General features: G+C 40.6%; 1 protein-coding gene across 4 annotated transcripts in view; it reads right to left on the reverse strand.

Annotated features, from left to right (window-relative positions):
* Positions 1–27,051, reverse strand: part of PAX3 (paired box 3) — a 126,546-nt gene that overhangs the window by 30,300 nt on the left and 69,195 nt on the right. For all 4 annotated transcript variants that reach the window (XM_006861883.1, XM_006861884.1, XM_006861881.1 and 1 more), the window contains exon 5: positions 11,451–11,656. In XM_006861883.1, coding sequence (XP_006861945.1) covers positions 11,451–11,656 — 206 coding nt within the window. The remainder of the gene's footprint in view (positions 1–11,450; positions 11,657–27,051) is intronic.

Here is a 27,051-nt window from a genome sequence, read left to right on the forward strand (position 1 = left end):
TTTGGAGCCCTAGTGTGGCACCGTAGGAAAGGCACTGGATGGTAACTATAAGGCTAGTGGTTCTAACCCACTAGCCACTCCTTGGAAACCCTATGCAGGATCACTATGAGTCAGAACCAACTCAAAGGCACACAACATACACAAGATAGATAGGGTCCTTACACTGGAGTAATTTCCATCCTTATTCAGGTCAGCAAGAACTTTGAAAGTCCCTTTTATAAATGCTAAAATTCTGGACAACAGGAGTGAACAAGACATAATAATCATGTCCTTGTGGAGTTCATGGTATAGTCAGGAAGGTCAAAATAATTGTTCAGTGAATGTAGAAGCCCTATGTTTGGAGGTACACAGACTCAGGGGTACTTTAGAATGGAGACAGAGTTGCAGCTCATTTTTCCAGGTCAGATAAGATTCCAAGGGCAGTATAGAGTGAGAAGATGATTGTTCCAGAAAAGCAGTGTGATTGAGAATAGAAAGTATACGTTAGGAAGATAAAGCAGTGTTGACTCACTGGTAGAAAGATCACCTTCCATGTGGGAGAGCCAGGTTCAAATCCTGCCCAGTACACTTCATGTATAACCACCAGTAGCTGGAGATTTGTGTGCTGGTACTATCTATGCTGAACAGGTTTCAGCAGGATCTCCAGGCTAAGGTGGGCTATAAAGAAAGGGCTGGAGGTCTGCTTCCAAAGGTCAACCAATGAAAACCCTGTGGGTCACAACAGCATGATCCATAGTGGATCACAGAGATGGCACAGACCATGAATCAGGGGTCAGTTCAATGACAATCAACACCAAAATGAGACTTGATTTCCTTAGGAAACAGTGATAATTATACAATTTAATTGTAATTTTTAAAGTAAAATAATTTAATGAAGAGAGAAGGGAGATGAATTTCTCCTTTCTGGAGCAGGAAAATCCAGTTTAACAAACGCTTTGCTAAGGCATCAATTTAAACATTTATTACTAATCCCACCATTTGAGATACGGCTGCTGTCTGCTCTAGTCATTGTTGCAAGATATGGATGGGTAAAGGAGGCTGTGTGAACTTCCCCCAAATATTAATATTTCATGCTCCTTAAAGTTCCAGCAGGAAAAGAAGGCAAGTCAATATTTTCCCATGTTGGTACATAATTGAATTAAAGTTTTACATAACTTAGTAAATTGCCACCTGTCTGGATCTTCATCAGCTACATTTTGCTTGAAACAGACTACATTAGCCTGGGGAGGTCAGGCAGGGGAAATCAGAACTGTGTTCATGCTCCAGGTGTACTAAACTGTAACCACACACTGTATTTGTTTCTATTATAAAACCTCAAGACTGACAGGGAACACCGGAGGTAGTTGGTTCCAAAACAACCTATATATGCAGAGTGCCTTCGCCTTTTATTGGCTAAGCTTGGAGGAGAGTTGAACGTTCAAACGTTCTCATATGAACTTCATGGATTCAGATTTACTATCTGCACTATGATTCTACTGGCAAGACCCTTTGTGAAGGGTTCTGAAGATCACACTCTCACCATTACCAGAACATGTTGCCCCTCCCTCTGTGTCAGTTTCCTTCTCGATCTTTAGCTAAAGAACCCAAGTTTGATTTACCCTGGTGGTGGCTTCATCGCTCCACGCATCTAACCTACTGTTGACTCAGAGTTCACTCTAACTCCACCTGACCCAATTTTGTAAATCACAATTTACTCAAAGAGAACTTTTGGGACCATGACACTATCACGTATGATACTATAATGATAATATTATGCATCTTCCAAAACTCATAGAACTGTACAACACACAAAAGGAAGACCTAAAATGGTAACTATCATGTTGTTACTGTTAGGTTCATTGAGTCATTTTCTAATTCATAGTGACCCCATGTGATAAGAGTAGAACTAGGTTTTCTAGGCAGTAATCTCTACAGGAGTAGATCGTCTGGTCTTTCTTTCCCGGAGCCACCAGATGGGTTCAAAACTATCAGTTTTTTGGTTAGCTGCAGAATACTTATCTAGTATGCCACCTGAATTTCCTAATGGAAACTATGGTCTTTAATTAATAATAACGTATCAACATTGGTTCAACTGTAACAACTGTGTCATACTAATGTAAAATGTTATTAATAGGAAAAACTGTATGCAGACAAAAAAGGAGTATATGAAAACTGTATTTTCTGGTTGTTTTCCTTGCTGTTTTTTGTTTGTTTGAAACCTGAAACAGCTCTAGAAAAATTAAATATCTTACTTTAATTCTTAATTTTTTTCTCTGCTCAAATAAGAAATGAGAAGGAACATCATCATTTTCTTTAAATAGTTTCAAAAAACAGAATCCAAAAGACTAGAAGTGTCAGGAGTTTGTTTTTTACTGTCAGTTTTCCAAAACGATACAAATAAGTAAGACACTGAACAAACCCATCAGGAGTTCGGTTAAAAGACGAGGAGAAATAGCTATAAAGCAAATCTTTACTTAAAAACAAACCATCAGCACAGGCTTCAAGAGTTTTCCAAAGGAAGGAATTGGAACGCTGTTTAAATTTAGGCAAAGTAAATCCACAGGGCTATTTCTAGGAGAACTGGTGCTGATTAAGGACCGATGTGCCTATATCTGGACATTTCATATTTATTTTTATCATTGTGCCACTACCAGCTGTCTGCACCTTCCAAAACCAGCTATGCCTGCTGAAAGCATAACCAAAAGAAAAAATATACTGAAGATGCAAATTGGGGAACAGCCCTGTGATTCTTTATACTCTGGAATTCATAAAAGACACGTTGCTTTCGTGTGCTGTAGAGTAGGTTCTGACTACAGAGACCCTGTAAGGAGCTCTGGTAGCGTAGTGGTTACGAATCGGGCTGCGAACCTTAATGTCAGCGGTTCGAAACTATCAGCCACTCCGCGGGAGAAAGATGAGGCGTTCTGCTCCCGTAAAGATTTACAGCCTCGGAAACCCTGTGCAGGGTAGCTATGGGTCGGAACCGGCTCGAAGGCACTTAACAACAACAATAGAGACCCTGTATAGTGTTTCCAAGGCTGTAAATCTTTATGGGAGCAGAAAAGCTCATCTTTCTCCCATGCATAAATGACAGAGCTTCTATTTTTAATTGGGGGAAACGTGCTCTTGAAATCATCCAGACTGTTGAAGCATAATGAGCCTGCAATGCTGTTAGCTTCTCATATTTAACTGAAGGCATTCCCTGAATACTCAAAATTGGTCTTAGAGAATTCTCTGAATATCATATCGTTAATTCCTAACAGACAATCGATGAAAAATGTATTGAATGCCATGTGTGAGTATATACATGGCTAATTAGTTTATCTAAAGAGGGTGGAGGACGTTTATGACTCACTGGTCACTGTCTTCAGAAACTTATTTTAGTTTTGAGGAGTAGGAACAGAAACACAGTCAACTTGGTTATTTGTTTTTGAAGCAAAATTCAAATTGATTGAAAAAAATCCCCATAACAGCATAGCAAATAGAAAAGCGAGTGAGAATGAATCTCAAAAGGGAGAATGAATCTCAAAAGGTGAATAAGATTTTTATAAATGTTTCTGCTTGTGAGGAAAATAAAAAACCAAGTTTCTCAGATTCTCAGTAATAGAAATTGGAGAAAATTTAATTCACTGTTGTTGTTGTTGTTGTTGTTAAGTACTATGGAGTCAGTTCCGACTCATCGCGCCCCTGCACAGGGTTTCTGAGGCTATAAAGCTTTCCAGGAGCAGAAAGCCTCATCTTTCTCCCGCAGAACAGCAGGTAGTTTCGAACTGCCGACCTTGAGATTAGCAGCCCGATTCGTAATCACTACGCTAAACCCACTGTCAACATGTCAACTCTGACTCACACTGCCCCTAGTGGACAGAGCAGAACTGTTCCCCATGGTGTTATCCGGGCTGTAAAATCTTTGTGGAAGAACATAGCCTCCTCTTTCTCCTGCGGAGCAACTGGTGGGTTTGAACCACTGATCTTTCAGTTTAGTCCAATGCTTAACACACTGCACCTCCAGGGATCCTTACAATAGACACAACCATTATTTCTAGTCACCTGGGTGTAATGCAAAGTATACTTCAGCCATGGCCAAGGTAATAATTGAATACCAGCTCCTTCACTTACAACTTCTGGAACCTTAAACAATTTGCTTAATACGAGGGGGCTTCAAAAGTTTTCTGGAAATATTCCATGAACTTCTGATGATTCCATTTTCCACAAACTTTTTGAAGACCCTTTGTATCTGTGATTCTCTGTTTATTAATCTGCTAAATGTGAAAACACAGTCAAAGTGCTTCAGAGAATACCTGTGGGATATTACATGCTTAGAAATGTTGAGCTATTAAGTAAAAATCTCACACTAAGTCCTCCATCTATGCCTTGTTATGTTTTCCTAGCTCTGTGGTCTACAAGCAAAGCCTTTAGTGCCCACAGCAGATAGGAAAGTGTCCAAATAGTCCCTCAAATAGTTGAAAACCAGACTGGTTTAATAGATGCTTAGTCAAATTTGCTTCCAAGTTCCACGGATTACCATATTTTTACACAAATAACTCATATAGGGTTTCTGTAAATCTTGCAACCCCCTAGCATATTAGTTTCCTATTTATGTTATAGGCATGTGTTTGGTCTTTATGTGGGGGTATTATATACAAAAAATGTGATATTGCTTATTGTCCCATGGTATATGTATGCCTAATCTGCCCATCAGTAAATTAATGATTCACATTTTTGGGGTGGTCCTCAAAGGCAATCAATCTAATGGGTATTATTCCAGCTGTGTCCTTTCCAATTTAATTTTTTTAATGGGGGAGAAAATGTAATGCTTAATCTTTAGAACACCACCCAAATATAAAGTACTTGCTTAAACACTAACTTGGCGGCTATCTAATGCTACAATGTCAAGTGTAAGTACTATCTAAGTAGATACATGTGATATAACCAGCTGTTCCCTTCGTCCACTTCTATCTCCTGTTTCTTTCTATGATACTCTCCTCAGTCCTATCATTGTGGTCGTTTGGACTGGACCACCATATGGAGAGCAGTTTGCGGAGGAGACACAAGGTTGATGAGGAGAACCACCCTGCTTCCAAGATTGTAAGAAGACAATGTTGTTGTTAAGTGCTGTTGAGTTGGTTTTGACCCATAGCAACCCTGGATAGGGTTTCTGAGGAGTAACTGGTGAGCTTGAACTGCCAACCTTGCAGTTCAAATGGCTTTGCAGTCTGGCGCATTAACCCACAGTATCACACCAGGACTCCAAGAAGACAATGTTCTTGTTGAGAAGTGCCTAGAGTCGGTTCCGACCCATAGCAACCCTGTATAGGATTTCCAAAGAGCAGCTGGTGAACTTGAACCACCGACCTTACAGTTCAAATGGCTTTGCAGTCTGGCGCATTAACCCACAGTGCCACACCAGGACTCCAATAGACATACACAAAAATGTACTCAACTACATCTCAAAAGCAAACTCCCACAGAAAGCTGCAGAGTGACCATGTTTTGGCATCATTTCAGAGTTCAGGGACACCTGGTATGGTACCGGACTTCGAACCACAAGGCCGGCAGTTCGAACCCACCAGTGGTTTCTTGGAAACACTATACAGGGTTGCTAGGAGTTGGCATCAACTCAATGGCACTTAACAGCAACAACAACAGAGTTCAGGGCCAAATATTCCATCCCTGCATTAACTTCAGATCTATGCAAACATGTTGTTGTTATTGTCATTGTTGTAGACTGCAGTCAAGTTTGTTCTGACTCACAGTGACCCTATATGGGTGTCCAAGGAGCAGCTGGTTTGATCAGCAGTCCAGTAATGACCCGACAGCACCTCAATCTGTTAGGTGACTCTAAATCACCAATCACTGATGTTAGAAGGATCTGTGCAGTAAAGTCTAATATTGCCCTTAATTTGGAGGTGAGGCATTTGAGAATAAGATCAAAGCCAGTGAACTTTTCACCAATCAGCTTTAGGAGGTCTGAGTGTGTGGCACAAAACATTCTGTACAAATTTCAGATCTCCTAAAGTTAATTTATGATTATCTTCATGGTCCCTAACCCAAGCAAATATCATCTTATCTCAACTAGCCCCATATTTAAATAAATAAATAAATAAGATCCAGCAGAATGAAGTACCTTGTCCAACAAGACAAGTTGGGATAAAATGCCTCATTTTTCATCTTACTTAAATGCTCTTTCCACAAACAGCCTCCTTTCCCGTCTTTCATTACCTTTATAGTAAAAGACAAGGATGCTTGCCTACTTCATGAAATTTTTATCTGGAATAGTTATTAAAACTCTTGCACACCAAAAATATTTGCAAGCCATTTTTAGCCAACAAAATGTTAATGCTTGTTATTATTCACATTATAACATTCTCCCCAAGAGGTGAAGTAGCCAGAATCTCTGACGTACAACAATTCTTAGACTGTGTTCTCAGAAGTGCCACAACATAGCTACTGTCCAAACAAGGTTCTACCAAACCCTGGAAAAGACCTAAGTTACTTTAAATTTAGTCTCACCTCCAGTTAGTCGAGTTTAGAAATATGTTTCCGCGGGGCTTAGGGGTTACGGGAATGGAGTAAAGATGTGACTTGGGGTTTCTTGGTGTGGTGTTTGGTTTTCCCAGGTGCCCCAAATTAAGCTAACTCACACTTTATGGCTATCAGTCAAACTGAGTTGACTAGGCTACTGCTTTCCCAGATCCTTCTAAAAACGAAAGGATTTTGTTCTGGCATTTTAATCAGTGATTAACTACTCTCTTCTTTTTCCTGCTGAGTTAGTAAAAGATCCATATGCTGGATGTTCTAGGGAATTTGTTAGGCTGTAGATCATCGCTGTGGTGTAAGACATGATGTGTCTCAAGGGAACTAAAGAAGCCAGGAGGAATGCAAAGAGTCACCAGGTTAAAGCCACATTAAGACAGCTGTTACATTAATGAGAGACCCACGCTGGAAAGGAGGTCACTGTAGGGAAAAATAGACACCGGTCTTTATCGGAATGATCCTGTGTCCTCTGGAAGTAAACGGGCTGTTATTCCTATCCTTCGACATTCAGCAATCCAGGTAAGGATGCTGGCTTCTGTGCAATCTGCAGGGTTTATTTATTTATACACTTTATCCTGCCATATCCCCATTTTTTACAGAGACAGGTAGAACAACACTGAGTGCTTTTAGTATCTTCATACACTACTTACTTGATTACTTTGAAAGAAATGCATGTGGTTTTTTTTTGTTTGTTTGTTATCAATTTAAATTGGGCGGGTTTAGGGCTGATATTCTACCTTAATGTGAGCTTGGGAAACCACGGAGCATACAGTCCGGCACTCAATAAATGTTTCCTGGAAGCTTGAAGGAAGGATTGATTCTTACGTCACATTTAAACCAGGTGATTTGTTATTGTTAAGTGCCATTGAGTCAGTCCCGTTCTAGGGTTTCCACAGAGCAGCTGGTGACCTTGAACAGTCGACCTTGCAGTTTAAACTAACTTTTCAGTCCAGCGCATTAACCCACAGTGTCACACCAGGACATAACTATAATAAAAGCAAAGTCAATCATATACATATATCTAATACTTATAACATCATAATCTCTTATATACAAGGGACCTTTAAAAAGTTCATGGAAAAATAGAATTAAAAGATAAGGAACTTTTCCCACAAACTTTTTGAAGACTGTTTGTGGCACTGTAGGGTAAGCACTAGACTGCTAGCCACAAGGTCAGCAGTTCAAACCCACCAGTCACTTTCCTCAGGAGAAAGATAAGGGTTTTCGACTCCCTAAAGATTTACAGCTTGGAAACCCTAGACAGGGTCACTATGAGTCAGAATTGACTCAAGGGCAGTGGATTTTTTTGTGCTTTGAGATATTATAATACATACAGTATACGTAATAATGGTGGTTGTGTGCCGTGGAGTCGGTTCCAACTCATAGTAACCCTGCACAGGGTTTCCGAGGCTATAAATTTTTACAGGAACAGAAAGCCTCATCTTTCTCCCACAGAACAACTGGTAGTTTCAAACTGCTGACCTTAAAGTTTGCAGCCTGATTTGTAACCACTACGCTACCAGAGCTCTTTTATGTATATATATAATAATATTTACATGTGCATATCTTCATGATTTGTGATGGTGGTTGTTGTGGTCAGTGCCATAGAGTCGGTTCTGACCCAAAGTAACCCTGTATAGGGTTTCTGAGGAGCGGATGGTGAACTTGAACCTCCAACCGACCTTGCGGTTCAAACTGACTTTGCAGTCTAGTGCATTAACCCACAGCGCCACACCAGGACTCCTGATCTGTGATTAATGATCATCTGTATAATGTTATATAAACGAGCTCTGGTAACATAGTGGTTATGAATCGGGCTATGAACCACAAGGTTAGCAGTTCAAAACGACCAGCTGTTCCATGGGAGAAAGATGAGGCTCTCTGCTCCTGTAAAGATTTACAGCCTCAGAAACCCTGTACAGGGTCGCCCAGTAGGCAGTTCAAGCTCACCATCCGCTCCTCAGAAACCATATACAGGGTCCCTATGGGTCAGAATTGACTCGATGGCACATAACAACATATAATGCGAACATAGTTGCGATGGGTACAGACATACATTTGTTCCAATTTTAAAGCATCTACATGATGTTGTTGTTGTTGTTGTTAAGTGCCTTGGAGTTGGTTCTGACTCATAGTGATCCTGTATAAAGTTTCCAAGACTGTCAATCTTAGCAGGAGCAGAAAGCCTCATCTCTCTCCCACAGAGTGGCTAGTGGGCTCAAACTACAACCTTATGGTTCACAGTCTAGCACCCCTGTGCTCCCATCTACATTACAAACCTTGGCATGTCTGTGACTCACCCCTTCAGCTGACACAATCAGTTGTCTCTGTGGCACCTCTGAATTCATCTTTCCCTCTACCTCTTCCTTTCCATTCCCGTTGTGTAGACCTTTCTAATGCCCATTTTGTTTTCCACACAGGGTTTCCACTGCCTAGCAGTCTGGTAGCGTAGTGGTTACGAATCGGGCTGCGAACCTTAAGGTCAGTGGTTCGAAACTACCAGCCACTCCGCGGGAGAAAGATGAGGCTTTCTACTCCCGTAAAGATTTACACCCTCGGAAACCCTGTACAGGGTCGCTATGGGTCGGAACCGACTCAACGGCACTTAACAACAACAACAAGCAGTCAAATGGGAGTCCCTTGCCTGAAGCCCAAGTCCTCCACAGCATGTTCTCAGCCCAGTTTTCTAATTATATTCATCCTGCCACACTGTCACTCCTACCCTCCAACCAAACTAGGTCATTGGATGCTCCCTAGATGTGACTAGAATGAATATGAAGAATCACCTTATATGCAACTCATCTTATAGGCAACTCTCCATGCCTTTGTTCATATTCTTTATTACTAATACACCCTCACCACCCAATAAATATCCATCAAATCTTGAAAGCCCATCTGAAAATCTGTTTTCTTCATGAACCTCTCTTGGTTACTCCAACAAGATTTCATTCTTTCCTCTACTCAACTTCCAATGTGCTTAATCTCTCTCCGACTTAGTTTCTCTTTTACTTTTCACATCTTTGGGGTTTTATTATTTGAATGTTGTCTTTGGTTCCCATGTTAGACTTGAAAGACATTTCCTGATTCAGTTTAGGATTCCTTGATTTTCTGAGCACTCTAGTGACCACACAGAGCATCCACTTGAAGAAAGCAATCCCTCTGACTAGCTCTCTACAGCCTGGAAGAGGTTGGTTCTGGACAGTACCCTAACAATGGAAGTAATTAAAGAGCTCCACATGAGAAAGAGTTGATCCTCATAGAAAACAAGCCAGTCCCACTTTGATTAGAGAGTCAAGTACCAACAAGGAGTAGATTTTGAGATAAGGTAGCGTCTGAGGCTGTGAGGAATGTCAGAATACCTTAAGTCATGCATAAGCTTTGGTGGCACAAATGGTTAAGCAGTAGGCTGCTGACCAAAAGACTGGCCATTCAAACACATCCAGCAGCTCTGTGGAAGAGCAGCCAGGAGATCTGCTCCCATAAAGATTACAGCCAAGAAAACCCGATAGGGCAGTATGACTCTGCTTCAAGGCAACTTTCCAAAGGCTCCCAACAACTAAGACATTTATCTTCCTTCAGGCAGTACTCTACTAATTTGAGGGGCAATGTTATCATTAAAAATGAAAACACTATTCTCCCACTCTTTAGTAACTTACTAAAGGAGCTCTGGTAGTGTAGTGGTTACAAATTGGGCTGCTAACCTCAGGGTCAGCAGTTCGAAACCACCAGCTGTTCAGTGGGAGTAAGATGAGGGTTTCTGCTCCCGTAAAGATGTACAGCCTCGGAAACCCTGTACAGGGTCGCTATGAGTCGGAACCGACTACACGGCATATAACAACAACAACATAGCAAACTAGTGTTTTTCAAAAAGGCCTTAAAATAAATGTCATTGTTGCTGTTGTTAAGTGCCATCAAGTAAGTCCCTGACTCATAGTGACCCTGTATAGGATTCCAAGGAGCGACTGGTGGGTTTGAACCACCAAACACTTCTAGCCTTGGAGGAGAAGGTTCTGTCTTTTGCACCATTGTGTAGCTTCATAATTGGAAGACTACAGATACGAAGTGGCCTTTACCCTTCACTAACTATGTGGCTTTCAGGAGTTACCTAAACAGATAGCATTTCAACTTCCTCACCTATCGATTGGAGCAGCAGTAGTAGTCCCAATGTAAAGTTTTACTGATTATTGTTGTTGTTTTTGTAATGTGCCGTGGAGTCGATTCCCGACCCATAGCGACCCTACACAGGGTTTCCGAGGCTGTACATCTTTACGGGAGCAGACCACCTCATCTTTCTCCCACGGAACAGCTGGTTATTTCGAACTGCTGACCTTATGGTTCGCAGCCCGATTCGTAACCACTACGCTACCAGAGCTCCTTTTACTGATTATTACAGGGATTAAAATACTATCTAGCACAAAATCATCATTCAGAATGTGTTTGCTATTATCTGTGTACTCTTCACAAAGCCCGTGCGAGTACCTGGCCCTTAATAAGGATTCCTGAATTCATGTATAAGTAGCATGAATGAACACATGTGTGTATGTGTATCATCTACAACATATTCATATTCTCCTAGTAATGATAAACAAAGTCTAAAAATAAGCCTCCCCATAAGTATATTCCTCATAAACTTACTTTTCTTCACTTAAAATATGCTTTTGATGAACAGTTTTTATCAGTTGCCATCCAATTGATTTGTGGCAACTGGTAAAAACTCAATTGTGCCCCACAGGGTTTTCAATGGCTGATTTTCCAAAGTGTATCTGTACATCACCAGGCATTCGTTCCAAGGTGCCTCTGCATGGATTTGGGGTCAATTTTTCAGTTAGCAGCCAAGAGTGTCTGTACCACCCAGGGACACCTAAGCTTTAGACTATCTGAAAATGCTTATTTTCCTATGGGAATTTGCAGTTGGGAATGGATGTTTGGTGTTAGTACCTGGACTCGTGCCTCGGTAAGTTTTGCCCTCTGGGCCAGTTCCTCCCTGGTATAGATGTCAGGGTAGTGGGTTCTCTCAAAGGCTCGTTCCAGTTCTTCAAGTTGTTCTGCTGTGAAGGTGGTTCGGCTCCTGCGCTGTTTCCTCTTTAAAGGTAAATCGGGTTCAGAATCTATGTCAGAGCCTTCATCTGATTGGGGTGCTGAAGCTGGAATTAAAAAAAGAAAGAAGTCTAACCAAGTCATAATGAGTTAAAACCTACCTAAAGTCCATCCCCAGTGTCTACACAGGGATAACAAAGTCTTCCATACATTATCATGTTGTTGTTATGCGACGTGGAGTCAGTTCGACTCATATCGACCCTGTTCAGGGTTTCTGAGGCTGTAGATCTTTATGGGAGCAGAAAGCCTCATCTTTCTCCCGCGGAGTGGCTGGTAGTTTCGAATTGCTGACCCTGAGGTTAGCAGCCCGATTCGTAACCACTACATTACCTAGTCCCTCTCTTTCCTAAACCCTGGCAAAAATAATTGCTTCTTACATCTATCTATCTGTGCTATCCAGGAGTGTAGATTATAAACTCTTAGAAAACAGGGGTACTCCCTGCTCCATGCTTACAGTCTTCATCCTTAGAGTCTGATGACTTCTCCATTCTTGTTTAGTAGATGACCCACAGTTTATTTGGTCCCTGATACATTTTTCGCCATGATTTACATTGAGAAATCTGTCAACAAATATTTCTTTTTAATTCTAAAATTGGCTGCATATCTAAAAAGACAAAGACAACAATAATGAACTACTGTTGGCTTCCTATAAAGGTATAACTCTAGAACTCTTGTAGGGGGGCCATAGTGGCTCAGAGGTGGAATTCTCTTTCCATGCAGGAAACCCAGTTGTAATTCCTGGTGAATGCATCTCAAACACAGTCACTACCGGTCAGTGGAGACGTATGTATTGCTGTAGAGCTTCCAGACTAAGAAGGACTAGAAAGACAAATCTAGCAATCGACTTCTGAAAATCAGTCGATGAGAACTGCATGGATCTAATAGGGCCATAAGGTGACCAACAGCACCAGGGAGGTGCCCACTCCTAGAAAATCCAATCGTATGACATCAAAAAGGCAGCATTTGCCCATGCATAAAGCTCCGGAGGCAAGAAGGGATAGGGAAAAAAGATCAATGGAAGAAGTGTATGGAAGTGTGTGGAAAGAGTGACACATTGTGATCAATCGCATGAAACAATCTCATTGCCAGGTACTGGGAAATGCTTTCAGGAGACATTATGTATTAACAGAGATCAAGAAAAGACTCACAAAGTAATAGATATAGACTAGTACACTGTTCCTAAACTGAGTCCAGAGTCTGGATCTCTGGTGAGCAGGGTGGGGCTGCTGCCCAAGACACTGCCTAATTTGGGAAGCCCAGTGAGAAATGAAAATGCAGAGCCCCTTGTTCAAAAATTATCATGAATTTCAAAATGATGATAAGAGAGCATTTAAGCTAGTGCTGAGTCCTTCTGAACACTAGTCTTTCGCTCCTGAAAGCATCCCTGCTGCTGTCTCCTCCCCATTAAAGCTTCTATTTGCCTGCACTGATATGCACCGGGCCAGGGACCTTGTTCCAAGTTTAGTGTACAGAGTACTTGGGAATGAACAGGACTTGCACTCACATTATAATATGGTCTGTTCCCCTGAGGACAGGGTCTGAGGCCCCATGGAGAGAATCTCTGATCTGAATCTAATGAAGCTTTGACCACAGGAGTGCCACTCCCAGGCCAGGATTGGATAGGAGCAAGAACAGGACGCGCATTCTCCCTTTGTCTACTAAGAGTCCAGAGGGACTTCTGTAGCAAAGTGAGTAGGGATGGAATGGATCAGCTGTTGCCCCCTGAAAGGATGTACCTGATACAGGACTCTATCCAAAGACCCCAACATTGGAGCAGTGAGAAGAGGACCATCGGGATTACCAGGCGGCTGGAACAGAATATAGGAGGAGGAGCCAGAGTGAACGTACACAAGCTGTCTTGCTCCTGAGCACCCCCAAATGAAAACTTCCAAACAACTGGGGCTGGGGCTCCTCCAGGGCAGTGATGTGCTATGGAGCAAGCTAAGAACCTGTGGATTGTGTAGGCCCATGTCAGGTAAACTCACTTACACCCTCGGAACAGTTGTACTTGTTTTTAAGTGCCATCGAACAGACCTGGCAAAATGCAGGTGGCCCTAGAAACAATGTTGGCATGCAGTATCTCCAATACTACTCACTCCACTTTGTCTTATGTTCAAATTTAGCTCAGTCTTACAGAAACCTAAAGCTGCATTCCATTTCAGTGCAAATTTTAAGCTGCCCTCCAAAAGTTCACATCTAAAATGAGTCTGTAAATATGATTTTAAGTTTTCCATTCTTTTAATATATCTATTCTTTTACTCACATTCAGACTCTGATATTAAAAGACATTATCAAATCCAATCAAACTCATTGCCTTAGCACTGAGTCGGCTCAGTCACCCTTCTCTAGGTTTTCCTAGGCTGTAACTCTTGATAGGAGCAGACGTTCCCATTTTTCTCCCTAGGAGTGGCTGATGGGTTTGAACTGCTGATTTTGCAATTTGTGGTTCAGTGCTTCTTTAATTATATCTGACATATTATTAAAAAATATATATCTGAAAAAAATACCTGTGCATGAAAGCAAAAGGAGACTATAATATACTCGTGTAATGCCAAGTTATGATAGGTTTCAGTTATGCTATCTGACTTAATACAAAATGGTCCCATTTAATAGAAATCTTACTTTACATTTTACTATTAACCTAAAAAATACATTTTCTTTTAACTATGAAAATATTTTAAGGAAATACTAAAGTGTATTTTAAAAATTCTATGCATTGCATTATAAATTTCAAAGGCTCCCAATGACATTTACATATGTGTACATGTTTGAATACCTGTGAGTTGCTTTAGATGAACAGGAATTTGTACATAAATATCTAGGCCCGGAATCACCCGGTGAACTTGGCAAACTACAGGTGGCTATCCCCAGTAGAGTTTCCTATCAGTAGGTGTGGAGTGGGCGCCCAAGAATTTGCATTACTAAAACTTTTCCAGGTGATTAATGCCAATGTTGGTGAACAGGGGCCACCCTTTAAGAACCATGCCTGGTGTGGCACTGCAGGATAAGCACTCGACTGCAAGGTAAGTTTGAATCGCAAGATTGGCAGTTCAAACTCACCAGCCGCACCTCAGAAATCCTATAAACGGGGTCGCTATGAGAAGGAACCAACTCAACAGCACCTAACAACAGCAATAATAGAACAGGAGGCCTGGTGTGACACTATAAGATAAGCACTGGACTGCAAGGTCAGTTTGAACTGTAAAGTCAGTGGTTCAAACCAACCAATCTCTCCTTAGAAACTCGATACTGGGTCGGTATGAGTTAGAACCGACTCGATGGTACTTATCAATAACAACAATAGAAAAAGAATTTCGGATTAATTCTTCTTTGCCCTCTCAAAGTTCCCAAGTACATAAAATACTTTCTACCACGACTTTAAAAAAGTCACTTTAATTTGTATATTTTAAAATACAATACGCTCCTTAAGAAAAAAATTATTTTTCCCCTAAGAAGACAGTGAGCCCTCAAAATGTCTTCCTTCCTTGCTTCCAGTTCAATTGTCCTGACTTTTCCCAAAGTGAATTCAGATAAAAAAAAACAAAAAAAAACTCAACCTCGGTTAACAGCTAATGAAAAGTTCCCTCTGCCTATGAAAACCCTAAATTTTTGCTTCCACTTTCTTTTACTATGATACAAATTATTAGTACAAATATGCCTTATTTTACTGTGCATCACTTTACTGTGGTTCACAGACACTGTGTTTGTAACAAATTTAAGGTTTGTGGCCACCCTGCATCAAGCAAGTATACCAGCATCATCTTTCTAACCACATGGACTCACTTTGTGTCTCTGTGTAGCATTTTGGTCATTCTCACATTTAAACATGTTTTCATAATCCTATTGCACACTTATAAGACAATAGTATAAGCATAGCTTTTAGATGTACTGGGAAACCAAAATAAATCATGTGCTGCACTCTACTGCAACATTTGCAATGGTCTGGGAACAAGTCTGCAATATCTTCGAAATGTCTATATAAGGGAACTTTCATGTTTCCTTTGAGAGCCTCTGAGATTCCCAAACTCTGGGAGTCTTATTTCCCAAGAAAATACGATGGCAGGTGAATTCATCAAAACCATCTCTGGTTTCTGAAGAAAAAGAATGCTTAGATTTACAAGTACCCTATAATGTTAATTCTGAGGGTCAAGACCACTGTGTTTCACCTTAACAATGAACATCCCTAGAAGAGAAGCTCTGGAAACTCAAGATTCCTCCATGCCTTATCCACGGCTGGAACCCTGGGTGCCCAATGAACACATATCCAGTGAATGAAAACTCACACAGATTTCTCAGTCACCAGCTAACAGTCATCTCTTACAAGTCTTCTATCATCTCTTTCGATGAGCTGTGGAGTTCTTTGAAACTCCAAAACAGTTGGGCATTTTTGCAATTATTCTCATACCTGTTATTTCTGAGGACTAATCATTTTTTTCAAAGAAGGTGTAGTTTAAACATTAAAAGAAATGAAAAGAAAAGATGAAAAACCACCATCGCTAGTGACTAAAAAGACTCAGAATATCTAAGGATTCAATAAGACAATCTTTACTACCAAAATTGACATTTTTTTTAAACAAACTAACACTTACTTTCATTTCTAGAGGATTTATTCAAAAGTGCTCTAAAGGGTACCTTTAAAAAACAAAATATCCATCTAGTATCATTTCAAAAGACACTAAGGAAGTTATTTGCTTGGTTTTTCTACTGAAAAATTATCTAAATCAAATGATCATTTCTAGGATTATGAAGCCACAATCTTACAAGTTAATTCTAACTTTTCGTCATCTGTAAACCCCAAAAGGATGTGGGCTTTAAAATACGTAAAGTCAGCAACCCTAGATTAATCTAGCAGTTTACTAGTTCTTTCTGAAGATTAACCACTATGGATTCTTTTCCATTTTATGGAAATTTTACTATTTCCTGTATAATTCAATAAAAACAAAATTCATGATTTGCACAAAACTTGACTGATAATAATCTCCTGAAGATGAATCACTCTGTTTTCACCAAAGACAAATCTAAAACTTAAATCCCACTTTGATAGTGCAAAAGAGACCATTTTATTGGGGTTAATCTATTTTACATTTCCAACGGCACTCAAGCTACTAGAACAAATGAGACACTCAATATAAAGTATCTCATTTCATTGTTAAATATTCCACGCAAGTAAAAAATAAGACTTTCCAGACAGCTAGACTGAAAGAGGACTCCTGGTGTGGCACTGTAGGATCAGCACTGGACTTTGAACCACAAGGTTCAAACCCACCAGCTGCTCCTTGGAAATTCTATACAGAGTCGCTATGAGTCAAAACCAACTTGACGGTACTGACGACAACAGGCTGAAAGAAATTATATGCATGTTCTGTGCAGAATGGCTAATGATATGAGTTAGAAACTCAGCAACATAAGCAAGACAGTTGTCTAAAGGAGTTAATAAATTGCAACTAGATTCAATACAATCTCTTTGGGAAACTTTTGCTACTGTCTAGCCTTAATACTAAGGGGACATTTTCAATTCTACTTAATCTACTTAATTTACTCAATCATATCTTACACAAAATCTGCTTTGTTATTCATTATATAGAAATATTTCCCCACAATATGAAATTCCAGCACAGTTCTCCTAAGAAAATCAGTATCAATGCATAATAGATGGTCTTCTAAATAGAAATTATATTGCTTTAAATTGCTTAACACTTCTCAGATTTACTCCCAATCCATATTCTGATCTGACTTTGCCAGTCCTGACTCTGTTACCAAACCCCTTCACCAGTCATTCGCTGCTTCTATATTAGATTAACACACCATCACTACTGGTCCAGACGCCCTGGGTCATTTAGTTTATTGCCATTGTAACCACCATTCATCCAAAGTTTTATAAAGCCTCCTAGAATCTAATGAAATATGTAGAACTATTACAATATTATACATTTAATCAAACATTTTTCCAATTCAGTTCAGTTCCATTGAACATTTATCAAACTCTTTAGATGTTCAAGGTACAAACAACAAAAAAGCACTAAGAAATGAATCCATTTGCCAAGATGCTGAATAGGTTTGTTGGTTAAGAGATCCAAATTGTCAGGGTGACCATTCGCAGTCTCCATAAAGAAGCATAGACAGATCATTGTCCTAAGACCCAGCGTCATTCTGGAACCTTCCACTGATAATAACCAATTCAACTGAGTCCTCATTTTATATCTTTATTCAAGTCTTATTTGGGGCCATTTTTATTGTAATGCATTTAAAGATGCCTTAGTGAAAGGCTATCAAAAGCTATAAAACAACCTCAAATGCTTTTTAAACAAAAGTGTTTGAAACATATTGGAATATTCCACAGTTTTTGTTGTTGTGAAGCACCATCGAGTCAGTTCCAACTCATAGCAACTCTATGTAGAGTTTCCGAGGAGCGGCTGGTGGGTTTGAACCACTGACCTTGTGGTTAGTTGTCCAGTGCTTACTCAATAGAACACCCACCCTGGTCATGGGTAAGTCATCTCTCATCCCAGAAAGCTTTAACCCTGCTTTTTATGAAAGTTCATTTTATCTTTTCATACTGCAAACTCTCTCTATATATAAATATATGTTTTCAGAGTCAGATGCGCCACATTGCAAAGCCGTTTGAACTGCAAGGTCGGTAGTTCAAGCTTACCAGCTTGCTCCTCAGAAACCCTATACAGGCTCGCTATGGGTCGGAACCAGCTCAAAGGCACTTAACAACAACAAATATATATATTTATATGGCATATATTATATAAATATACATTCTTTTTCGAGTCAAATTTTCAACAATCCTAATGATTTCATATTAGCTCCCAAGATTAAAACCTAGGAAAACGTACAGTTTCTGTTTAAAATAAGAGAAGGAGCATGCATACAGGGGTTAACCATCATACCCCAAAGGGTTATCAATCCTTCCTTCAGAAACAAATCAAAACAAGGGAAGAAGGCAGAAGTGTTACCACCAGTGGACTAACCATGAAGTTTAATTAAAGAAGGAATTACAGAATTAAATAGTATGTCTTTGTCCGTTAACCCCTTGTGACCTGCTCTGCGGCCTCAGGAAATATTTCATCCGAGTTAACACTATTAAACATGAAATCTTGCCTCAATTTTATAGGGATTTAGTTGCATGGAATTCTATAATTATTGGTTTCTAGACTATTATCATTCAGAGATGGGGGACAGGCAAAAAATGGAGAAACAAAATAATTCACAAGCTTGAATTTGGCACATTGTCTTTCTTCTCAGCAAGACTTTTCATTTGAATAATTAAAGAATCAAAACATGACAACCATTTAAACTCTGTGTTTGCTCCCAGATATAATGCAATGCGATTTACAGGCACAGGGGAGGTGGGGGTGGGGTGGGGTGGGGGATCGCTCCCCCCAGAGTGCTTAGTCACTATATTCATTCACAGGAAGATGGGTCTGTTCTTTTGTAATAATATTTCTGAAGTCATCTCATCAACATTTTTACTCAAAGTTATGTTTCACTGATAAAAGAACAATATAAAAATAAAAATTTCATGCTACCATGCCATGCTGTTTCTGTTTAAGGGTATTTCACAGTATATTCTGTTAGGTCTTTTAACAGATCAACTCAAAGTTTGAGGCACCTATCTGCCTAACTGCAGGCTGTCACCCCGTGCTGGTGAGTTTATCCAGCCAACACGAAGGGCAGAAGGGGACAACTAGCTGTTTTCTAATCTGAAGTTGCCTTTTTAGACTGAGAAAGATGTGAATCACCTCTCTCGTGTTTACTCCGGTGAAAGCCAGGGGAGTGAAGCAAGACTGATATTCCCTCACAAGCCCAGAGTAAATGACAAATGACATTTTCCCTTTGTGATCTTTGGGATTTTTGTTGACTTATTTGGAAGCTTTTGTTGGATCCCAAGAAATGGCCTGTGGTTGCAGTCTATTCTACCGATTTCCATGCTCCATCTGTGGAATCCATCAACGGGGCATTTACCCGCATTCAACCCTCTGACACCTGCCTGGCGGGACGCAGGAGACACAAAGAGAGCCGGAGTGGATGAGAAAGAAGAGCTTGAGTTTTTTCTTTTTTTTCTTTTTCCAGGGGAGGGAAGAGGGGGGAGGTTGAAATGGATGCACAGTAGGGGTTAATCCAAGCCCGTTGATACTACAGCACCTGGAAGCTTCTCGTCCACATTAATTCACAAACTAAAAAGCAACCCCAGTCCTTATTTTTAAAAAAGAGTTTTTAAATTGTGCATGTGTTGAGACAAGAAAAGAGATAACCCACTGAAAGGAAGGAACCAAAGATTTGTAACGAAATTCTTCTAAGGTGTGTCTCCAAAGCATTTGCAACCCAACAATCCATCCTGTAACAGTTTTCCAGAATTCTTAACCCAGAACTAGGATTTGTGCCGCTGTTACTCTGTTCATTGATAAACTAAGAGAGATGGTTTATGACCTGACTGAACGAGCAGTCTACTTGGGGGGAAGGGGTCGGCCATGTGTTCTTGTCACCTCTACAACTTCTCCCCCAAATGTGCCACACCACAACCATCTCTAGCAAGTGTGAAAGGGTAAGAATTTTATAGCAAGCATACGCCCAGCTTTCTGGGCTGGATTTTTTTTTTTTTTTTAAAGAAAACTCTAATCTACTCAAAAAGTGAACTAACTCAACAGCATGTCAGCCCCACCAACAACCACCACGCAAAAATTAAAATAAATACCGTGCTTGATTCAGTATTGTGCTCTTTTTAAAAATTAACTCTATGAGACCAAGTTGTTGTTGAGTACTGCAGAGTCGGTTCTGACCCATAGCGACCCTGCACAGGGTTCCCCAGGCTGCAAATCTTTACGGGAGCAGAAAGCCTCATCTTTCTCCCACAGAACAGCTGGTAGTTTTGAACTGCTGACCTTGAGGTGGAGAAGAGTTATTACAAGCATAGATGACACTAGGAAATTGCAGTGAGATGAAATTAATGGGTGTAAAATAACTAGAACCGAAATAAGTAAAATGTCGACACAGTGTAAAAATTGTAGCCACTGTCACTGAACATGTAGAAATTGTTGGATTGGAAGTGTGTTTTATTACCTGTATTTTCACCAAAACTGTAATAAAGTATTTTTTAATTTTAATTTTATTTTAAAGGACACTCAAATCTAATTAAGACCCTCCAGCCATGTACCCATCCCCTTTCCTGACCAGCAGTTCCCCATTTTAGGCTGGCAAAAGAACTGTAACGCTATTCCCCTCCCCTCTGACCCGAGGCCTTCCTTCGGAAGCCGCCGGCTCACAGCACGGGGTCATTAGAAGGAAAATAAGCTCCTGCCAGGTTGGTGCTAATCAAAATAGCACAAATAAACGCTGACACTCAACAACTCCCCGAGTGCCCGCCGCCCTGGGAGGGGAGTACAGATTGGTTATGAATATGGCAGGCCGCGGGGGCAGCTCGCCAGGGCCCGGCTGTGTGCTTCGGCCCGGGAGTCATTTGAAAAACACAACGTGGACTGTTGGTGTTTATCTAAGATAAGGGCTGACAAGCTGGGGCTGGAAGGCGCGCCAAGCTGCCTCCAAGGTGCTGGGCTACACGGCCCCCCATGCCCCACCTCTACAGCTCCCAGGAAGCTCTGTTCGCGTGCATTGGCGATAACCTGTCCGCGTTACATTGGGAAGCCTCTCGCTGGATGCTCTTAGCCCCAACAGCCTCCCCTCTCTGGATAGGTCTCTTTGAGTCCTTTTATGGAACTCTGACTTTTGAACAATGCGGCTGCAGTGCAGTTCGAAAAGAATCTTTCTCCTTCATTCATTTCAGCTACTAATAATTTTTTGGTTTTGGAATCCTAGTGCCGCACTGTAAAATAAGCACTGGACTGCTAACCGAAAGATTAACGGTTCAAGCCCACCAGCCACTCCTCGGAAACCCTATACAGCAGGGGTGGGGAATCTTATAATCAAAATGTATAACATCCATTCACAGGCCATACAAAATTAGCCTGCTATAATTGGTCAGACATTTAATTAACTCACTCCTAATGTGATGAATCGTTCAATAACGAAAGTCCAGGCTTGAATTTTTTCTTCAGTTTCCCCAGCTTGAGAAATGCTGACCTTGTTCTTCCCTTTTGGTTATCTATCTATAAATCTTTACATATTTTATTATAGTATTTGGTTTTATCTTTGCAAGTTGATCTTTGAAATTTTCTGTTCAGCTCTTGGACCTCTTCAATTCTTCCATTTGCTTTAGCTTCTCTATGCTGGAGAGCAAGTTTCAGAGTCTCCTCTGACATTCATTTTGATCTTTTCCTTCTTTCTTGTCTTCTTAATGACTTTTTGCTCTCTTCATGTATGATGTTCTTGATGTCATCCCACAACTCTTCTGGTCTTCGGTCTTTAGTGTTTAATGCATCAAATCTGTTCTTCAGATCTTCAAATTCAGGTGGGATAAATTCAAAATCATATTTTGGTTTTCGTAGACTTGTTTTCATTTTCTTCAGCTTTAGTTTGAATTTGCATATGAGTAATTGATGGTCTGTTCCACAGTCTGCCCCTAGCCTTGTCTTCACTGATGATATGGAGCTTTTCCAGCTTCTCTTTCCACAGATGTAGTCAATTTGATTTCTGTGTGTTCCATCTGGTGAGGTCCATGTGTATAGTCGTCTGTTATGCTGTCTAAAGAAGGTATTTGAAATAAACAAATCATTTGTCTTTTAAAGTATTGAAGAGCAGAGATGTCAGCTTGAGGACTAAGGTGCACCTGACCCAAGCCATGGTATTTTCAATAACCTCATATGCATGCAAAAATTGGACAGTGAATAAGGCAGACCATAGAAGAATTGATGCTTTTGAGTTATGGTGTTGGAGGAGAATACTGAAAGTGCCATGGATTGCCAAAAGAACCAATAGATCTATTTTGGAAGAAGTGCAGCCAGAGTGCTCCTTGGAGGCCAAGATGGCTAAGCTTCATCTCTCATACTTTGGACATATTGTCTGGAGGGAACAGTTGCTGGAGAAGGATGTCATGCTGGGTAAGGTGGAGGGTCAGAGAAAAAGAGGAAGACCCCCAACAAGATGGATTGGCCAGGTGGCATCATTGATGGACTCAAGTGTGGCAGCGGTAGTGAGGTTGGCCCAGGATCGGACATTGTTTCGTTCTGCTGTGCATGGGGTCGCTATTAGTCGGTTCCGACTCGATGGCACCTGACAACAACAACAATGTGATGAAGTCCTGGTGTGGCGCTGTGGGTTAATGCGCTGGACCACAAAGCCAGTTTGAACAGCAAAGTCGGTGGTTCAAGCTCACCAGTCGCTCCTTGGAAACCCCATACAAGGTTGGTACAGGTCAGAACCTACTAGATGGCACTCGACAACAACAGTGTGATGGCTGGAGTCCTCATGTGACACTGCAGGATAATGCACTGGACTGCAAGGATGGCTTGCACCACAAGGTCAGTTGTTCCTACCAGCCACTCCTAGGAAACCCTGTTCAGGGTCACTATGAGTCAGAAGTGACTCAACAGCACTCAACAACAACAACGTGATTATTGGAACTGCGGTTGCCTCGGCAGGGCCAAGCCCAAATGACTTTGTGAGCCTTTTTCGGCCCGCTGACCGGACAGACGTTCCCCACCCCTGCTATACAGGGTAACTTTGAGTCTGAACTGACTCAATGGCACTTAACAATAATGATTCTCTTCAAGGAGTTATGGTGGTGTAATAGCTAAGTGTTTACTGTTCACCAAAAGGTTCACCCAGCAACCCCACCAGAGAAAGACCAGGTGAGCTGCTCATGGAAAGAATGTTTAAAACCCACTGCAAACGAGTTGATGCCAACTCAATTTGACCCTATAGGTTGGAGTAAAAAGCCATAGCATTTCCAAGGAAACCCACTGCCACAGTTTTCTTATTCAGAGCAACTGATGGGTTCAAACATCGACTTTTCAGTTGGCAGCCAAGTGCTTTGATCACTGCATCCCCCGTGCTCCTCAAGTGAAGAGTCCAACTCAGAAATCCCTATTGGGTAGGTTCTACTCAGCCACATGGGATCACACTGGGGGTCAGAATCAACTCTACAACACTTAAGAACAAGAACATACATAATTATGTTTGGTGACTTCATTCACTGATCTAGTTAAGTAAAAATACACTTGTGCCTTTTCCCATCCTATTAAAGAAGCTAGATTTTTAAACTTGTTTTAGAAACTCCTTCCAAAGTCTTAAAAGTAAAAAAGAAATCCACAACCAACTTAAAAACCCTAACCCCAACCCAACATCACCCTCTGGCTTCTTAGCTACTTGATTTTGTGACTGTGTATATATCTGTGTGATTGATTATGTATGTTTGTAACAAGATGTCCTTTTATCACACGAATCTCTCAGCAAATAAGAATGAGGTCACATTTGCCTAACCCACTCCCACCAGCTCCAGAAAATGATTTCTGTTTGAAAAAAAAAAGTTTTGATGACTTTTTAAAATTCTTAGCTGTCACCAGCGTCTTTCAAAAAAAAGAAAAGAATAAAAACCCAAGAAACTGTGTTGTTATTCAATTAGGCAAACTGATTAGTTAACTAATTAATCAGCTAACAGCTTTCTAAGAATAGTCTCCCATGATAAGCACACTCCCCCCTCAAGAGCTTAATGGTCAGTCATAATTAAAATGAACAGCTCTGAACAGCCGGAGCTGTTCGTCCTGTCCTGTTAAATCTCCACGTTTCTAAAAGCAGCTAGGTAACTGTGCCTTTCCTGGGACTGGACTGCCTGGAGTCAAGAAAGAACATTTGCACAGTGAAGGGGAAACAGGAAAACAGTAGTTCTCGTGAAAGCAGAACGGCCAAGTAACTCTTATTTACAATTGCCAAGAGAGAAGCCATTATTGGCCATATGTACCACAACTGCCCTCTTATCATGGGCTGACCATCATGTCCTTTGGGAGCTGTTAATGAACTGGGTAATTGAGCTGCTGACATGTGTTCCCAAAACAAAACAATAGGAAGAAGAGACAAATGAACATTTTATTTGCCAATCAGAGTAAGTTCAGCTTTTCACGGGCTGCAGCTAAGTAACTAACTGAATGCATGAAACAGTGCATTGAGAGCCAGCAGATGCAGGCACAATCATAGCTAACTGACAGCTTATGGCCCATCTGTGCTTAACATTTTGTTAAAGAAATCACTTGACTTGCTAAGGAGACAAATCATACAGCTGCCTCAAGTGCTGCATTATACGAGATAAATCATTAGCTAAACTGTTTCATGCTTAAGATGACAATGCTTATTAACTGTTACGTTGGGACATTTTGTTAGCACAGCTTGACACCGTTATTACTTACTTAAAATGTGACAACTCATAGATATCCAATGGAATTGAGTTAGAGGTAGGGAAAGAAACAAAAAAGAAAAACAGAACACTGCAAGCAAGCTGAAAAAAACAATAGGCATTTTAAATCTCTCACCATTCATTAAATGTGCCTTTCTAAAAGGCTGTGAGTTTAAAAACAAACCAACCATGAAATAGAACATAAGATCATGTTCCACAGACTAATTAGCTACCTTTCTTCCATTTATATCTTATTTATTCAAAACTGTACAATATTAGAAATGCACTCATTACGGGCTGATTACCATGGTATCTATCATCCATGATATAAGAACAAAGACTAAAGAGTAGAACAGAGACCATTGTTTCTAGTTGCTTGATTTTTACTAACCTACTCACCTTCCTCTTTGGAGGGGAAAAGAGATTAATAGAAAAAGAAAATCATGTTGTAAACAATGAACTTCCTAAGGAGGTTTGACTTATGTTTTTGCTACCACAGCTGAGTTGAAATCACAGTTTTCTTTCTTTCTTTCTTTCTTTTTTTTTTGGTGGTCCAAGTGGGGTTTATCCAGTGCCATGAGAAAAACTTGCCTCTGGAAACACGATTGTGCCAACTGATTAACTAGAGGTAGAGCGTGAGGGTGCCTTCACCTTTTTAATCAACATTCGCATCATCATCATCATGATAATTACAATATGATCCACTGATTGATTGTGCAGTATCTTCTTTCATTGACACCAAAACTGTTAGGAGGGGTATTATCATCCCCATCTTCCTGATGAGAAAAATGAGGTCTAGAGAGAGATGCAACCTACTTGGCCCATGAGAACTCAGAGAGACTTCAAAGCATGAAATTTTAAGCCAATCGATTCATATTGTTTTTCTTCCTGGTCCACAACGCCAGGATTCAGATGTCACAGGCAAGACAGTAAATCAGTTGTGAAAACATGCCCATGAAATGTGAGCAGTATTTTCTGCGGTGGTTGGTATACGTAAAAATTATGGTATGTACAGTTACCAAGAAAGAATAGTGGCTATGAAATCTAAGCCTTGGCTCTATTTACAGGACTTTAAATCAGACACAATGTGTTCAATAAAGCTCAGGATACAATTGTCAAAGAAAAGCACCACTTGTCTCCATCGTTACTTCTCATTCTCCAGCATGTTTGCTATTCTGTGCATAAGTCGTTTTAAAGTCAACAAATAAACAGAGGTTCCGCATGTAAAAGAGGTAACAAGTTACACAGAGAGCCTTTCAGGGGGTAGAAAACAGAAGAATGCTTTTGCCATCCTTATTACAACAAGACTGCCCAAAGACAAATAAAACCAAAACAGCTTTCTTCACCATTAAGCTCTGCTAGGATTAGTATGACAGGAGATGCGTGGAAAAAGACAAAGGGCAGACTTAAGACAAAAGTTAAATACTATGCTTTTTGTGCCAAGAACCTACCTAAGGAGATAAAGAAGGTAAATGACTAAGAGGACCAAACATTTACAAAATTGCAGAATCATCAGAAGGAACTCTAGCCAATCCCTCAGTTTTCACATGTGAGGAATTAAAAGTCAAGAGAAAGCAAATAGGATTGCCCATAGCACTCACCATTCAGCAAATACGTACTGAATGTCTAAGACGTGAAGGTATTGTCCTAGGCACCAAGGTCAAAAGTATGAGTAACAAGTGGAGTCTAAACTCAAAAAGAATCAGTCTCTGGAGAAGGACATCATGCTAAGTAAAGTAAAGCATCAGCCAAAGGGTGAAAGACCCTCATTACGGTAGACTGAGTCAGTGGTTACAACGGTGGGCGCAAAGACAACAATTGTGAGGATGGCACAGGGTCCGGCAGGGTTTTGTTCTGTTGTACTTAGGGTGGCTCTGAGTCAGAACCAACTCAATGACACCTTACAACAACAAACTCAGAAAGACCAGTCCAGACCTCCCACTTCAGTGCTCTTTGTGTGGAGGAAAAGGGTCTAAGAAGCAGTAAGTTGTCTTGCAGCAACAGAAAAATCAAATATCTTCTTCAAGGCTGAAAACCCCAGGAACATTATTAATTCTAAATCTTTATGTTCAAGACACTACATAAGTTAACAGTCATAACTGACGCCTCAGATTTCAAGACTGTTTCCTTGCTTCATGTTTTCTGTTGGGTTCT

The sequence above is a fragment of the Chrysochloris asiatica genome, unplaced genomic scaffold, assembly GCF_000296735.1.
Source record: "Chrysochloris asiatica unplaced genomic scaffold, ChrAsi1.0 scaffold00044, whole genome shotgun sequence".
Classification (NCBI taxonomy): Eukaryota; Metazoa; Chordata; class Mammalia; order Afrosoricida; family Chrysochloridae; genus Chrysochloris; species Chrysochloris asiatica.